General features: G+C 40.2%; 1 protein-coding gene across 5 annotated transcripts in view; it reads right to left on the minus strand.

The window, feature by feature from the left end:
- Positions 1 to 16,239, minus strand: part of ARHGEF7 (Rho guanine nucleotide exchange factor 7) — a 115,928-nt gene that overhangs the window by 60,420 nt on the left and 39,269 nt on the right. For 4 of the 5 annotated variants that reach the window (XM_048495352.1, XM_048495354.1, XM_048495357.1 and 1 more), the window contains exons 5-9: positions 15,179 to 15,380; positions 12,144 to 12,232; positions 4,781 to 4,875; positions 3,290 to 3,385; positions 2,175 to 2,297 (exon numbers count right to left, since the gene is read on the minus strand). In XM_048495352.1, the coding sequence (XP_048351309.1) occupies positions 2,175 to 2,297; positions 3,290 to 3,385; positions 4,781 to 4,875; positions 12,144 to 12,232; positions 15,179 to 15,380 (605 nt within the window). The remainder of the gene's footprint in view (positions 1 to 2,174; positions 2,298 to 3,289; positions 3,386 to 4,780; positions 4,876 to 12,143; positions 12,233 to 15,178; positions 15,381 to 16,239) is intronic. The other variant, XM_048495353.1, reaches the window with a different exon arrangement.

A 16,239-nucleotide genomic window follows, 5' to 3' on the forward strand; every position in this document is an offset into this window, starting at 1 on the left:
GGCGCCTTACCCTCCCACCTCAGTATCTGTGAAGTGGGCCGGGGGCACAATGCAAGAATCTCGGCATGCGTCTTCCGTCAGGAGTTTCTTTCTTCTGCACAGATCGTGGCTAATGCGTTCTCGCGAGAGTTTTGAAACCAGCCATTATGTGGCGTAGGCGGAGCGGTGCAGTGGCTTCCCGAGGAGAAAATGAAGAAGCGGAGCGGGGAGAGGCGGCTAAGCCGCGGGAGAGTTTGAAATGGGTGAAGAAGAGGCAAGGGGGGCAGAAGGAGGACGAAGCGTCCAATTTGAGTGGATAGAGAAAATTCGGGGGTTGAAATTGAAGGTGAAAAGATGTCGAAGAGGAGAGGCGACTACAGCAAAGGGAGCACGTGAGGTCTGCGAGGCTGATGGCGACAAAACATTGTCTCCGCGTCAGTAGCAGCGACATCGGTAGCGAGGCTCTGTCGCTTGAAGAGTCGCCCGATGTTTTCCCAGTCGCTTAAGATTCAATGTCCCCCACTACAGACAAGATTTTCGCTGGACACTGAGCTTCAATCTCCTCAACCAATTTAGCAGCTCCCGCTTCTCTTCACGAGGATTCCCTGCCGCATTTCGCTAGCGCTTTCAGATTCGATCAGCGATGCTTGTCATAAGCCTGCTTTTGCAAGCTCCCATACTCACCGGTGTTCCGTCCGGACGAAAGTGTCTAGGGCTGGGCGTGTCTCTGGATCACGCGCCCGATCCAGAAAGGACGAAGCGATACCGCGGTGATGGATCGATCCATCGGTATGATGATTCAGGTTCAATAGCTGGTCATCTGGTGGAGAGCGCCAGCAGCGGGAGACCGGAGGTCCGTGTTCCTAGCGAGTCTCCCGTCTGCCGGTTCCTGGCACCTTTTATTGTTACTCTGCTCGAGTGTAGGAGGGCCGGGGGGAGTTCCGGGAGAGCGATGAGGAGGTGGTCGGGAGATCATCATGTGATGCATGATCTCATCACAATACGTCGCGAGGAGAGGAAGCGATGCCAGCGTCTGAATAATCCTCCGCCTGGGGGGCAGGATCATTGTCCCTAAGCCCGGTGATTGAACCAGAACAGTTCATGACCATTGACTCGCCAGAAGGATGAGGAGTGGGGGTGCGATGCGACCGGCAAGGCCGCAGGTCCGTTGGCGTCCCAACGTTCTACCACGGCGCTGCTGGGTCGGCAGTGCACTACTACAGCAATGCTTTCTAAAGCCTGCCTAGGCTTGAAGTCATGGGAATTGTTTGGTAAAGGAAAAAAATGGATACAGCCACAACTGAAATGGCCCTGAAATTCACTTTCTTAGACTGCATGAAGCCATCATTTCTAAGAATGGTGAAGTTTTTGGGTGATGCCTGAACTGTCAAGCCACGGTTTGGGACGAGTAGGAAAACTAGAATTGGTTTTAAGGGAGGAGGGGGGTTGCAAATTGTGGTTCGGTGTAATGTTTCAATTGATAAACCAGTTACATCCATTGTCTTTGTTTCCAGAGATTATCACCAGAAACTGCAGTGTGAAGCAGCAGTTCTATAACATGATTTGGCCAGATTCTTCTAGTAGTTGATCATGAACTTTACCTAATACAGCAGAGAAATCTAAAGCGGGGCTTAATCAACTCTTATAATGTCTACTGTTTGACCTTCTAAGAAGTTTCTGATTTAATTTTACAATATATTATTAATTTCTGTCTAATAACTGTTATACTAGAATCCTTTCTCTCTGGGTTTTTTTTAATTGCATTGCCAAGGCAAGCCCCTCATACACATTTTAAAAAACTGAACTACTTCTTGCATAAAACAGCACAGGGGCAGGTTTACAAAGTTGCAGGCTTATGCACTCAGAAATATGTTGCAACTAAAGTCCTGATGCTTACTTCTAAGTATAATATAGGGTTGGGTTACAGTTAATTTTTTCAAGACCTCAACTGAAAAAAATGTTGATCTGTTTTCATTTCATTTTGATCTTCAATCCTGTATTTTACAAACTATTCTTTTGCCAAAATGAGCAACTTATCTAAATACTGAGAATAACCTTGCATGTGTTTGCAAATACTTTTTTCCCCAAACAGAACAGATGGGAAATATATAAAAGACAGACTAGATCAAATACAAACTTTTCTTCATTTTGTGTGTGTGTGTGCTTTACCAGTATAAGATACAGTTACACCATACCTGTGTTCTGTGAGAACAGTTACTGCTGACGGGTGGTTGGCACAGTACACAAGATATAAATTTTTCATTTGTGGCATCAGATTTAGAAAGCAACCACCAACTCGCTGCTGTGCTTCAGGCAACCTGAAAATAAAGGAACATCACTGTAACTTTTAAATCCTTCTGAGACTTAATGAATTCAAAAATCAGCAAGACAGATGTGACCTTTATCTAGCAGACTTAAATGGGTAAGTAGAAAAGCTATAGAAATGACTACCCTGAAACAATAAAGCGAGCGGAGGGTTCAAGTTTGGAAAGAGGCTTTATAGAACTTCAGTCCTAGTTTGCTTGTTTCCTGGTATATTCGATATTCTGTGGTGTGATGGTACATGAGATACTGAATTTTTTCATTGATTTACTTTGCTATTTTGAGTCCTTCATATTTAATCCAGTACATTTTTATCCTGCCGTGCCTTCAAGGTGCTCAGGGTACCATACATCATTTTCCTTTCCTTCATTTTGTCCTCACAACAGCCCTGCAAGGTAGGTTCAACTGAGAGTGATTGGGCCAACATCTCTCAGAGGGCTTCTTGGCATGGAAGAGCTTTGAACTAGACCTCCCAGATCTTGAGCCAACATTATAACTGCTACACCACATTAACTTTTGCATTTCAGATTTTCCAGTACTTCATGAGCAAAAACTATGTTTTGCAATTAGTCACCCGCTTAAATATATTTATCCCGGCTGATGTTAGTGGAATTAAGCGTATGTAACTGAATTCAAAATTTAAGCAAATAATAGAACCAATAACAACCAAAATAAAGTTACTCTTTTCAACATTTGTAAGCAAATTCTTGCAACTGTTTCCCAGTGCTTTGCCACTGATCCACAAATGACAAGGCAGCTTGAAGCACTGGCAGATGATTTCTTTTGGATTTTCTGATTCTAAGATTAATGACTAAGAGCCAATGCCAGTATAATGAAAGGTGGCTCTTAACTAGGTTTCATGGAGCAACATGTGACAGACAGTACCCACCCACCCGGTCCCTTATTGATTGAATAAAATACAAATTCCTATAGACGTATCATTCTTGACAGTTCTATATACTGTTTAGTTAGTTTGTTCAGGACTTACTTGGTGCATTCTTCTAAAGACTGCACAAGCATTTGCTGAAAGGAGCTGATTTCTTCTAGGTTTCCCATTAAATATGAAGTATCTGTAGAATTTAATCTAAAGACAAGAAAAATCAGAATGTTAATATGCTCTCATACAACCTCCTGCCCCAATAATTTGTAATTTTTCTTATATTACAAAAGTTAGTTCCTTATGTGAGAGATTATAAATGTTCTCTCTTATGTGTTCTGGCTATTCCTTTCATCTTCAGTTCACGCTTGATCACAACCAGCTCATTATCTTTAACCAAACAGAAACAGACTCTCTTTCACTTGAAAGCCCCTAAAGTCATTGACAGCAATATTACAAAGTTCACACACATCTTGTAATTGCTTAAGAGACCATCAGGACCAATTTTAATGTTACAACCCCTCACCTAGTGTGAGTAACATTTACTTTGTGTCTCACTCCTGTACTGCTACATGTGAACCAATATATATGCTAAGGACCTTCAAACATTATTGTAATGATTTAAATGTTGTGTGTGTTCACGCCTTTCAATTTATGAGGGAAGTGGAAAAAGAAGGGAGGAGCAAGAGAGAGGTGAATGGTTGATTCTTGGGAGCGCCTAAGTAAAGTGCTGAGCTGAAGATGGAGCATTTCAGAAGGAGATCTGAATATGTCAGAGAAATCAGTGGGTGACACAGTGGGTCAGAGAGAGTGTCAAAGCTTGGTCTGAGAGAACAGAATGTGTCAGAGAGAGAGATCTGCCTGTGACAGAGTGGGTCATCAGAGAGGGAGTGTCAAAGTTCTGGCTGAGAAAAGAGTTACCAGAGAGTGTCAGAGTAACAGAGGATTTAGAGAAACTATTGAAATTAACAGATATGAGAAGACAGTGTTGAACTAAACAGAGCTTGAATGTTAGACTTAGTAGAGTGAAGCTGGTGATAACCTAAACACAGAGCAGAATTAGACAAGAGTAGATTGATATTAAGTGGCAGCCACCTCAGAAGAAGTTGATGCCTCAGTCCATTTTATGTCGTAAATATTTATCTTGAAACCTTGAAGTTATATACCAGTTATAAATAAAAATTTGAATGTGTCTGAAGAAACCTGGAATACAACTCGATTTCCTAAGAAGAACGTATGCTGTCCACATTGCCTTAAAAGCATGTATACACTACCAAACAAAAAGTGATAAAGGGGGTTTGGAATTTATATTCCTGGTGGCAGCAAACATATGGGGATGAAATACGGGATTAACCATTAGTTGGCATCTTTTATGTACATTTATTTACAAAGGAATAAAAAGTGAGGGGTTCGCAATTATGATTGCCAGAATGCTGCTAAAAATGTAGTGCACTTAAGAATATTATGAAGCTGCCTTATTCTACTTCAGACCACTAGTATTGATGGTTGGATGGCAGACACATTCTGGAGTTCCAGGAAGATGTATGTCTTTTCTGGCACCTTCTATTCAAGGTGCTTTAGGGGCAGATTCCAAAGACTTACTTTTCACTGACTTGTAAAGGCCGCAGGTAGTTAGAAAGCATGGTCTGCAGTTCCTTAGCATATTCATTTTCTGTTTCTAAAATATTTTGTAGCACCTGTAACACATAAAAACTTGGTTTCAAAGCTCAAAAAAACCCACCCTCAATGTCAAACACACTTGGACTCTGAAACATATTTTACTTCTCCAAAGAGACTATATGCAAACTGGATAGGAAATGGAAAACAACCAACCATTTGCTAGGTCATTGAAATTAAGGAACTTACATTTTCAAGATAAATTATGCAATTAAGTTGTGAGAAGCAAGAAAAATGGTATTGTGCAAAGGTCCTGTTTAAAAGAGCCTTTATTGGTTAAACTGTACCTGTTAATCATTTTGGCAAATGTACAAGTCAAAAGCATGAGGCAGTTCCATATGATATACAGGACTCGGTTCAATTCTGCCAGTGTATATAGAGTAGAACAGCACAGGAGAGGACAGAGAGAATAATATGCCTGATACAGTGTGCCATAGCCAGACCAAAGAGCTTTCTACTGTATCCAGACACACTACCAATCCCTGGTGCATATATCATTTGTGTCGCCTGCATCACCAATGGTTGGGCCCAAAGATTTAAAGAATCATATGAATTCTCTGTTGAACAATAATTCTTCTGGTGTAAATACGTACACAAACACACAAATCAAGGTTCAAACAGCTTATTAAAGTCCCTTGCAACATTTTTGGGATTTTCACATAACACAGAGCATAGGAACTGGCTCACACACTCCTTAATTGGCAATTGCTCAACACTAGATTCTTTCAGCCAAATGTGTAAACTGACTCCACCCAAAGTAATGAAAGTTCTATTTGTAGTCTTTGACTTGTGATACAAGCCACTACTTGATGCTGTGTCATTGTTTCCTGGAAATCATCACTGCCTAACATCAAGGCAGTGAAAATGGTATCAGCTTTCGTGCTTTCAGAGCCTCCACATACTGTAGGTATAAAGGTTGCTGCAGAAGGCTTCCACCCAATTGTATAGCACTGAAAAAAAAATCCATTTTGGGACACGCGATTTTTTAAACTGTGTATGCTGTTTGGGCCCTGCAGGACCTTGGCGAGTTCTGCAGGGCCTGTAAGACTGAGTTGTTCCGCCAGGCTTTTGGTGAGGCTGGTCGCGGATTGGCTGCCCCTTCATGAGGCCCCTGCCATATTCTGTCATCTCTGGCAGTGCCCATATTGGTTTCATCTTTGGACACTGCCAGCCCCTCCCAGCCTTAAGACCGGGTGCCACCAACATGGGTTTTAGACTGCTGTCATGTAAATTGTTATGCTGCACATTGAATTTTAAATGTTCCTAGCTGTGTTTTAAGTTATTTACTGGTCATTACCTTGTATTGTGAATTATCTAGAGCCCTCTGGGGATGAGGCGGTCTATGAAATCCAATAAATAAATAAATTTGCAGCCCCGCCTGTCCCATCAGCTGGTATACCAGCTACCTGGGCGGAGAAACCACCTCTGTTTAGAACCATGACAGTTAACTCCTAAGTAAAGGAGCTGGGGGAGAGGCACACTGGCAATCCATAAGCAGAAAACACAGACCAATGCAGAGAACACTCAGTGGTCACTTTCTCAACAAGACATGTAATTCTATAAACTTCCTTCTAGCCCCTTAGTCATCCTTGATCCCTAAATTAAAGTCACAAGCACTATAGGTATGCTATTCCAGTCATCATTTTGATTATCATTTTCTGAGCACTCTCCAGCTCCATAAAATACTTCTTGACACGGGTCAACTAGAACCATACACTGTATTCTAACACAGCTGCACCACAAAGGCATGAAGGAGGGGCCATACAGCCCATTGCACAAAATTACTCTCACAGATGGTTGCAGTTAGTTAAGACCCAATCAAGAGTAGGATATTTGACTGTTTCTCTCATCATACACACCTGCTAGCGCTTAATCTGATTTATCATTTTGTTACTTATTCATCAACTGGAGAGATCCCTTTGGAAGTCTGTGATGTCTTCTTGGGATTTTACCGCCCACAATTTGGTGTTAATGAAACTTGACTACCTCAGTAACCATCACAGCCCTAACTCTAGATGGCTTACAAACTGCAATGAAGTTACTATTGGTCCTTAGTGGTGCGTACTACCTACTACCATTGTGAGGATGATTCCACTGTGTTCTTTAAAACTAGGAACTGAATCATAAGAGGTTTACTCCATAAATTGACTTCAGAACCTTTGATAAAGGACTTCTCCGAACTTTGGTGTGTTTTTTTTTAAATCGAAGTGTATAAACTCAATATGACAGATACTATCTAAATATTTGCTGATACTCTTGAAGACCCCCACAAACACTGGCCAGGTAAAACGTAAAAAGTAGGTTATCTCATCTTTGGCGAGACTTGAACTTTACATTTTTGTTTTTTTTAAAAGAAGTTTTCCTTTAATAATGACTTCTACCAAATGACTTCTACCAAACAGATTAGCTCTAAAATTTCTCAAATTCCCACTGGAATCCTTTAAAAAAATTACATGCTACTTTGGCTACTTTCCAATCCTAAAGAGATCAGTTTTCAGTCTAAATAGCACAGTTTTGCTATTAAGTGAGCAATCTCACTTTTAAGGGCTATTTAGTGACTGCCCTGGGTTAGCTGTGAATTAGCTGTGAAATGCTATCCTTTGCTATCCTTCGCTGCCTCTGATAGGCACAGGTGCTCAAATGCCATCCCTGTGTACAGACACAGGAAAATTCCCAGTATTTCTTATTGTGAAGTTCTCTTTGCAGCTTCCCTATCCTCCTTCAACACTTTTTTCACACCTTTTGCCACATTAATGTTTCTATTTTCATAAACATTACAAAAGAGCTACTTTGGCAAAGAGCATGTCCAGCCACACATACATGAGAATTTGCTCTCTGAACATTAAGAATCATCCCTGGGCACACTTATGCTTGCAGAAAACTGTTTTTACCAATTTAAACCCAGGGTTGTTACTCTTTCCAAAACAGAAATCTTAGTGGCTTTAAAACTCACAGCAATTTCACTCCCAGAACTGGTAGGGCTTCCTGGATATACTGGACTGCTTAAATGCACTCTTCAAGTTACTCATGACTATATGAAAACCTGATGAAACAAGTGACATGCTGAACTATTTAAAGCAGAGAATTCACTGCTTCTTTCATTAGCCTTGCTGAATCCTGTTTGTCCCCTTGAATGGGCCCATTCAGTCGCAGAGCGGAGGAAAAAGAGACTATTTCGGAGTTCATTCTTTTGTTGGTAACTTGACTCCTGCCCCCCAAATTAAAATGTCTTCCATTCTACAAAAAAGCCCAAGAAGGACAAAATGTCAAAACACGTAAGCTATTAATTAGCCTGTTACAAAAAAGCAATACCATATAAGCATACCCATTTGCAGAAAAATCAACAAATCTTATCTTGCAAAGTAAAGATGATGAAACAGCAGTAGACGACTGCAAACACATAGTCTGAACACAACAAAACAGGCAATTGTTGCTCATTGCAATATGAAACTAAATACGGGGGGAGGAGTTTACAAAGAAGAAAAGGGGACAAAAACTAGAATCTCAGATAGAATCCCTTTGTAAAACTTCTAGGTTTTAGACTTAATGCACCAACAGAGCTACACAGGAGGCACACATCTGGTGGCATCATTTCAAAACAAGATCAAGAGGCATTTTCATGATCTCACCTTGAGGGGAGGGGGAAACCACTGTCAATTACATTGTGTTTAATATATGGCAGTAAGATCGCTCATCAAAATGATCCTATACAAAAATAAGACAGATTTTTTTTTCAAAATTAAGAACACATTTGTATTTAACTCTCACTAAAGACCTTATATAAACCTAAACAATTTTACATTATTTTAAAATGGCCATCAGCCATTAAGCTGTGGTTTCGGCATGCTGGAAACTAAACCCCTAAATTCAGAGTTTAACTATCTGACACTTCTTCCTTAAGCTTCTTACATCTGTTAAGCACTGGTTGTGAAACAGTATATTTGGAGCTTAGATTTACACACACTAATTTAGGTTTTCAACTGCCAAAATTCTTGCATTTCACTGTCATCAGATTTACTTTAATATAAACATGCCTTCCTCCACATACATCATGCTCACCCTCCCATGAAGATTACAAAAAGTACAGTAAACGGCAGCATTTTTGGATTTCCGTGCTTCACAAATCCCAACCTCATTAATCTTCTTCCTCTGCTCTAATAGTCACCTTTCTACTCTTCCCTGTTCTTTGCATGTTTTGGCTGCTGAATGATCCCATGAGATGCCAAGGGGCTTACTCCAAAGCTACATCACATTCGGCAGAACTAGATACCAAAGATGGGCTGGTTTCTTTTACAAGAATGCAGCATGAAGCATAAAGCGGTGAATTCATCCACTGAGAACTAACCCTCAGTCACAAGAAATGGGGGGAAGGGGTGAAACAGGGCAACATGAGTCTACCTTTTCCCTCACAAAAAGCCCACAGTTAGCTTCCTCAATCAAAAGCTCTTACCACAACCCGGTTTTACAAGCGACCTGCTTAATGGGAATCTTATGACATTAGGTGAAAGGAAAAACCAAAGGTTCACACATTTTTCTTTAATAATCACACAGGGGAGGAAAGATGTGCGATTTTCCCATAAGATGCACAGCCTTTACTTCGTCACAGCTCTCTTCTTGTTCAGAGATTACTCTTTTAACATGATGACAAAAGCGTCTTGTCTGTTATTTTGTTTTGTGTAGCAGCATAACAGCAAACAAACATCAAATCAAAAATACTTGGGCCGTGATCCAAAGGCTTTTTGCATTAGTCAACGGCATTTCTGCTCAAGAAAAGGGAGGGGATTTCCATCAAATTCCCCTTCTATTTGCAGTTCCTCCCCCTCAGCAACATCATTTCATAGCCTCACACAACTGTCAGGAGAGATTTTCCAGCAAAAATAAGATTACCTGGCAGTAACAAAGAGCCAGGCCACCCCATTCCTTGACCACATGTCCATTCATGGTTGACTGGATCGAAGCCATTACATGCAAATGATATTTAACGTAAAAACATGTAATGGGCAAATTTCAAACAACTACTAGGTAAAGAGTAAGGAGATACAATTTGGAGTACAATTGTGAGGACTCAAGATATGAGGATTGATCCAGAAAAACTGCAGGTAACAGAAGAACTTGATTCCTTACAAAAGATCTCTAGAGACTCAATCAATCTTCTTGGTTCATTCAGAATAATCTCCTTATTTGTGCCCACATTTTGACTTCTGTATTTGTGAAAAAAAAGTATTCAAAAGACAGGGCCAGTTTGAACTCTCAAATGCAAGCCTGAAGCCCAGATCACATGTCAGAGAAAAATGACGTTGACCTTCCATGGTAAAGAAATGAGCTCACTCACTCTCCACCTTGCTGAAAGCAAAACAAGAACTTCTGTGTATGTGTGTGCACACATGGCGGGGGGCACCGTAAAATGGGCTTTTGTGAAATAAGGCATTTGCAAAGAATGTCCACTTTTCATTTACATGATCACTTCACCCTATGCGGAAATAAAGGCTCTACTACTCCTTTCAAATGTATCATCCAGGATTGACATATGGAAGTGAGAAATGTCCTTCAAGTTGTCTAGGCTTCGCAAGCTTATGTCATATTCATCTTTGACTGTCCACGTACAATGAAGGCATGACCCGTTCCTCCCACTATGTTCCCTTGGCTCATGAACAAGATGATCAGAGACCAGCCCTCAAGCACATAGCCTTTCATATCTACACAATACTCTCAAAGACAAAATGGAGAACAAGGGTCAATGAGTCCAAGTACCCACTGTTTGGCAATATTCCTCCCGTATCATCCACACACCTGTATCTGTGAAGCAACTCCACTTCACACCAACTGAGGCATGCTACAAGTAGGGTTAGTAAAGCACAGCACATGTGAAAAGTATACCAGTAAGAAACAGAGGTGGAGGAAGACTGGTTACTCCTTCCTTAGCTATGATCACTTGTATTCCAACTGTTTTTCTTAAAAAAAGAAACTATACTGCTATTAATCTCTTTGGAAGATAACCCGGTTGTTCTGCTTTATGCTCCTTGTCATCCACTGTTGAACCATAGCTTCTTTTAGAGTTCCCTTGCTTCACCAGCTTTCTCCTGGATTTGGAAAAGTTCGCCTAGAAGAGGGCACTTCAGAATGAAATTATGTCACAGAGCCTGTTAACACTTTTGTATGATCCTACATTGTCGGGCCCTGTTTAGAGCTACAACTCTGGAGATAGAAAGTGTATGGTTAATCCCTACTCAGTGCTTTCATACAGAGATGATGCCATGACTAACTCACACTTTTTTTGTGAGCAGCAAACATTGCACGGGAAATGCTTCGTGTCCATAAGCAACCTGAGGGCCTCTAACACAGTGTTTAAGTAAATAGTTTGCAGAAGCCATACCAACCCCAGTAAAGAAGTTCTTAGATAGTGTGGTCAGAACTCTGTGTCCTTTTACCTACTTTTTCCAAGAACAAATAGCCACAAATATGAGGACCACATATGCTCCTTACTGGGTAATTCCTGCATTGTTTAATGTGAGATGTTTAAAGCTCATACTTTGTTTCACCATTGTTTCAGCACTGTATCAGATCTTGGCTTGTTTTCAAATTTCTGCAGTCTAAAGCCATTGACTTACACTGAGTAATCCACCTTGAATCTCAGTGAGAAAGGCAGACTATAAATAATGTAAACAAATAAAACAGGATACAAATTTAAAAGATGAGCTACAAAATCAATGATTAAAGAAGGATGTCTGGGAAACCAGTAATATATGGCTTTGGGTACTGATTCTACAGGTGCATTGATATTACATATACAAAAAATGCACAGATTCCCCCCACTGCCACCACCCTAAATTGGGCATTGACTATTTGTGCAGAGTGCCAAGTGTCCCAGCCATGATTACTTTTTTAAAGTATCAGACTCCCCTATTGAGTATTTAAGTTCTTCTTGTTTAAAGGAAGTCCTGACCACCATGACACTGAAAGCTATGTATAATGGCACCCCAGGGACTTTATAGACTTGATCTCTGGTGGCTAAATGTGAATGAACAAAACTGGATAGAGAAGATGTGTGAAAAGGGAGTGTTTGTGATCAAACACCTGGTGCCACTGGATGGCTGTATGCATTAGTTGTGCATGGCTGGCTGGAGATCAGAGGTTATTAAGATCATTCATCTATGACTACACATGGCAAAAATAATGACTCCATTTTTTGGTAATACAAATTCTTAAAAGTAATGTTTAGATACCAAGCAAGAATCAGCTGATCAGAGCAATATATACAGATGTTTGAGTCAGGGAAAAGATCACTCACCACATTGTAATAGCTTTTGCTAATGGCAGATGTATCAAATCCTTTTGGAGGGCTCTTCAGCGTTCCTGATTTGGGGGAGACAGGTTTTTCTGAAATATAAAATGTTGCAGCAATAGGATGCAATTCCACAGTTCAGACACTAGAGGTCAAACAAGCTGCTCTTCTTAAAGCAATTATGACAGGATTCAGGCTATTTACTCAGGCATGCGACTATTTAAATAAATATACAAGTAAACTGCCAAAACTAACAGCAGAGATAATTTCCAAAAATTTCATTTGTCAGAAAAATGTTGTGACATGTTCTCCGTGATCACAAATACTGGAACTACAACATTTCATAAGGGGGAAATATTTACTCACTAGTCATACAAATACTTCCAATAACTTTTCACAGAATATATATACACACAGAAAAGCAAAAAACAGACATGAATTTTACTGCTTTTGTTACAACTGGTTAAGACAGGAATTTTTTTAAAAAGACAGTCATTTAGCATTTATTACAGAACTGTAAAATGCCACAATAGCTTCTTTGTTGAAAAAAAGCATTTATACAGATGTTTCCAAAACCACACTAAAAATGTATAAAGTGCCAACTTTATAAGAACCCCATCCACAGAGAGAGAGAGAGAGAGAGAGAGAGAGAGAGAGAATTTAAATAAATGTAAAGTATACATCTATTATACTTATTTCACTCTGGATGTTGTGAGGCTTGTTATAAACAGGGGAATGTTTATATTAGATATCAAAGGTAAACTCTAGAAGCCTTGGTGGTCCAGTACTATTCTCTGTTACACTCGAAAAAGATTCCTGAACCATCTTTAGGGATAAGAAGCTAAGGGTGAGCAGTTTTCAGTAGGTGGCAGGGTTATGATGTGACATTAGAAGTTCCAGTTTTTAAAGCTACCTGGAAATCATACCATCCCCTGGCCTAGAAACCTCATTCACTAATTCTATTATATCTAGGTAAATCATAGTAAATCAAGAGTGGTCCTTACTGAAGGTTAAGGGGGCCCTAGAAGGCAGTGTAGTTCTATGATTACATAACACCCATTTGAATCTTCTATTAAAGAAAAGATAACTTATCAAAGCTCTAAGAACAACTTCTATTTTAAAATGTCTAGTAGAGGAACTACTAATGGCTTAATGACAAATACCTGAGCTCCTTGTACACATGTACAGCTCCACATCCACAGATACAGCAATTATGTACGTGGCTAAAAAGCTGAATTTTACCAACTGATAGGGTGAACTTTGGGGGGGAATACTGTAAAAATTGGAATCTTTTCCTTTTTTTGGAAGGAATTAAATGTTTAAGGGGTTCAAAATCTATTTCAAGATTTCCATTCTGTACCCTGAAATTAAATGCTGCTCCAGCTTTAAAATTATCAGAAAAGTTGAATCTGCACAGAAACTGAATAATCGCACAAGGGACTGGAGTAAACAGTACACTTTTGTACCAGGTTTTTGTTGAGACAGCAACACTTTTCCTCTAAGTTTTATTGGCCTCCCAAGCCCATTCCTCCTCCCACCTTGATCTGGTATATATATAAGTGGGACAAGAGGGTTTTTATTTGATTGTATCTAGAAGCGTACTGGCACTTCACATCATCTAAGGAAGAAATCGCCCATTTGTGATAGGATTTTAATGTTTGGATGTTGTTTTAACTTGTGAATTGTTTTATTGATATATTTTAATTTGTTAGCTGCTATGAGCCTGGCCATTAGGCCGAGGAGAGCGGGGTAGTAAGTGTAATAAAATAACTAGAATAAACACACCATACCATACTTTATAGACATCCTGCAAAGAATTTGAGAGTCAGGGTCATCTTCCACGTTTATACAGAAAAGGGTTTATATTAGCAACCCAGACCATCATTCACCCTAAGCGCTAAGAATGCAATCAAAGCCCTCTGCAGTGCATTGAGCTCCAAACAGCTGATAGGCATATCTTGGTCCTTGTGGCCAACATGAACTACAACAGGCTTTCCAGAGAACTAATTAGGGTAATGCTAGGAAACAGAGCATGTAAACATTATTACTATGTAAACGTTATTATTCCTTCAGACAGCCATCACACACTTGTGAAAACAGTCAGGTCAAAAAGGACACAGTTACAGAAACATAGTAAGTCATCTGCAAAATGGAAAAAAAATTCTGTGCAGCCATCTGATTCTGATATGTAGGAGACACTTGATTTACAAAGAAAAGGGGCAGCAGACAGACAAGACTTCCGCATGGTGATTCTGTGTGATACAGTAATTCACCACAAATAGGATGAAGGGCTTGGAGGCTACCATCCTCTTTCAGAACTGTAAAATACCAATTACCTAATGGTATCAATGATATCTGGAACAGGTTCTATGATGGCACCCCGGAAAGGGCACACGCTTCCTTAATGAGCACGAAGAGTTGGCTGCTCAATGGGAATCAAAAGCAACTCGCATCGTTCTCGTTCATTCTCCACAACCACTCTGCGAGGTGAGCTAGTCTGAGCGTGTCCCAAGGTCACCCACTGAGCTTCTACTGCATGGTCAGAAGTCCCGGTCTGACTCTCTAACTACTACACCATGCTGGCTTTTGCAAGGTAAGCTGTTCTTGCCTGTAGCAAGGACTCAGGCCTGGGTGAGGTAACAGCCAGTTGTCTGATGGCTGCTGCCAGGTGTGGCTCCAATGAATCCGCCCTGAAATGCCAAATAGTCCTGTGCCCCTCCTCCCTGACTTTTTCTGAAAGAGATCAAGGCTTAAAGGTTTGTAATATTACTTCAGTTGCCTAACAGCAGCTACTAAGGGAATTCAATTCTTAAAACTACAGGCACTCCTTTATCATTCTAGGGGGCTTTAATTCCACAATTTTTAAAAAATCAGATTTTTCTACAAGCAGGAGGTTTTTTCTCAGGTTTAGAGGCAAATCTGTCTTTGTCTGCCCATGGTCTCAGTCCAGATGGTGTCATGCTGACAATTGGATATATTGATGCAGGAATTCAAGAACAACTGAAGACCAGAAAGATTATGAACATGTTCTTGAAACTCACCATTTGATTTTACTTCTCGTACGTAATTGCTGGGAAACCAGCCTGTCTTCCCATTGTGCGTTCCTTCCCACCAGCCTCCTTCTTCCACTCTTGTTACTTGAATGATATCTCCTTTTGTGAAAGAAAGCTCATCTTCATTGGTCTGTTGGAAATTAAATTTTGCTCGTACCACCATCTGATGGTTGCTATTATCGGTCATGTCCTAGGATTGGGGGGGGAGGAAAAAAACGAGATGTTTCAAAATAAAATACAAATTAAACATCTAACTAAATGAGATCTAAAAAATATTATCTCCTGACTGCCACAGAACATCTGAAGAGCATTTAGCTATCCAACTACAGAAATGTGGAGACCTATGTCTTTCTGTAATACCTAAAGAGCCTTCGCAGGTATAAGAACTGACAAAAATGTTTCAGACGTACAGTTGTTGAAATTATTTACATCCCATTCATCACATTAGAATCAAGGCACTTCACAAGGTTCACTGGAAAGAAGCAACATGATGAGTGATTATGGGACTGTCATGCCCCCATAGAAGCTACTACTATTATTATTTTCCTTATTAAGCATCAGTTATCCCTATTGTTATAATGGTTTAGTTCTCTGTATAGTCTTCTAAGGGAGGGAATTTTAGTTAGACCCTGTCCCTTTAAGAAATTTCCCTAGAGGCAGTCTTCCTTTATTAGCCAGCAAAGATCTGTTTAGTTCAGTCTGTTTAAGGTGGCTAGGGAGTGGGAAGGCTGCAAAAATCTGTTACGTTTATGGTGCATAAACTAAAGTATACAGAGTCTAGAGAACACAAAGTTAAGGTGTCAACAGAAATAGAATCCAGACAAAAGATTGAAAGAACCAGAAGGAAGCAAGACAAGTGAACTTTCTTGAAAGGAAACAAAAAAGAATAAAAGTCTACAGCTTCAAGGTTGTTCATCAGTCAAGCAAGTACTTTATCTTAGATCCTGGGAGGAGTTAAGGTCTCAATCTTCTAAGCAATAAGCCTTGTTTTTGAACTGTTACACCTTGCTTGTGTGTCTGCCACTCTGTTCCAGCCAAGAACAGGGCAC

This window comes from Sphaerodactylus townsendi, linkage group LG04, assembly GCF_021028975.2.
Source record: "Sphaerodactylus townsendi isolate TG3544 linkage group LG04, MPM_Stown_v2.3, whole genome shotgun sequence".
NCBI lineage: Eukaryota > Metazoa > Chordata > Lepidosauria > Squamata > Sphaerodactylidae > Sphaerodactylus > Sphaerodactylus townsendi.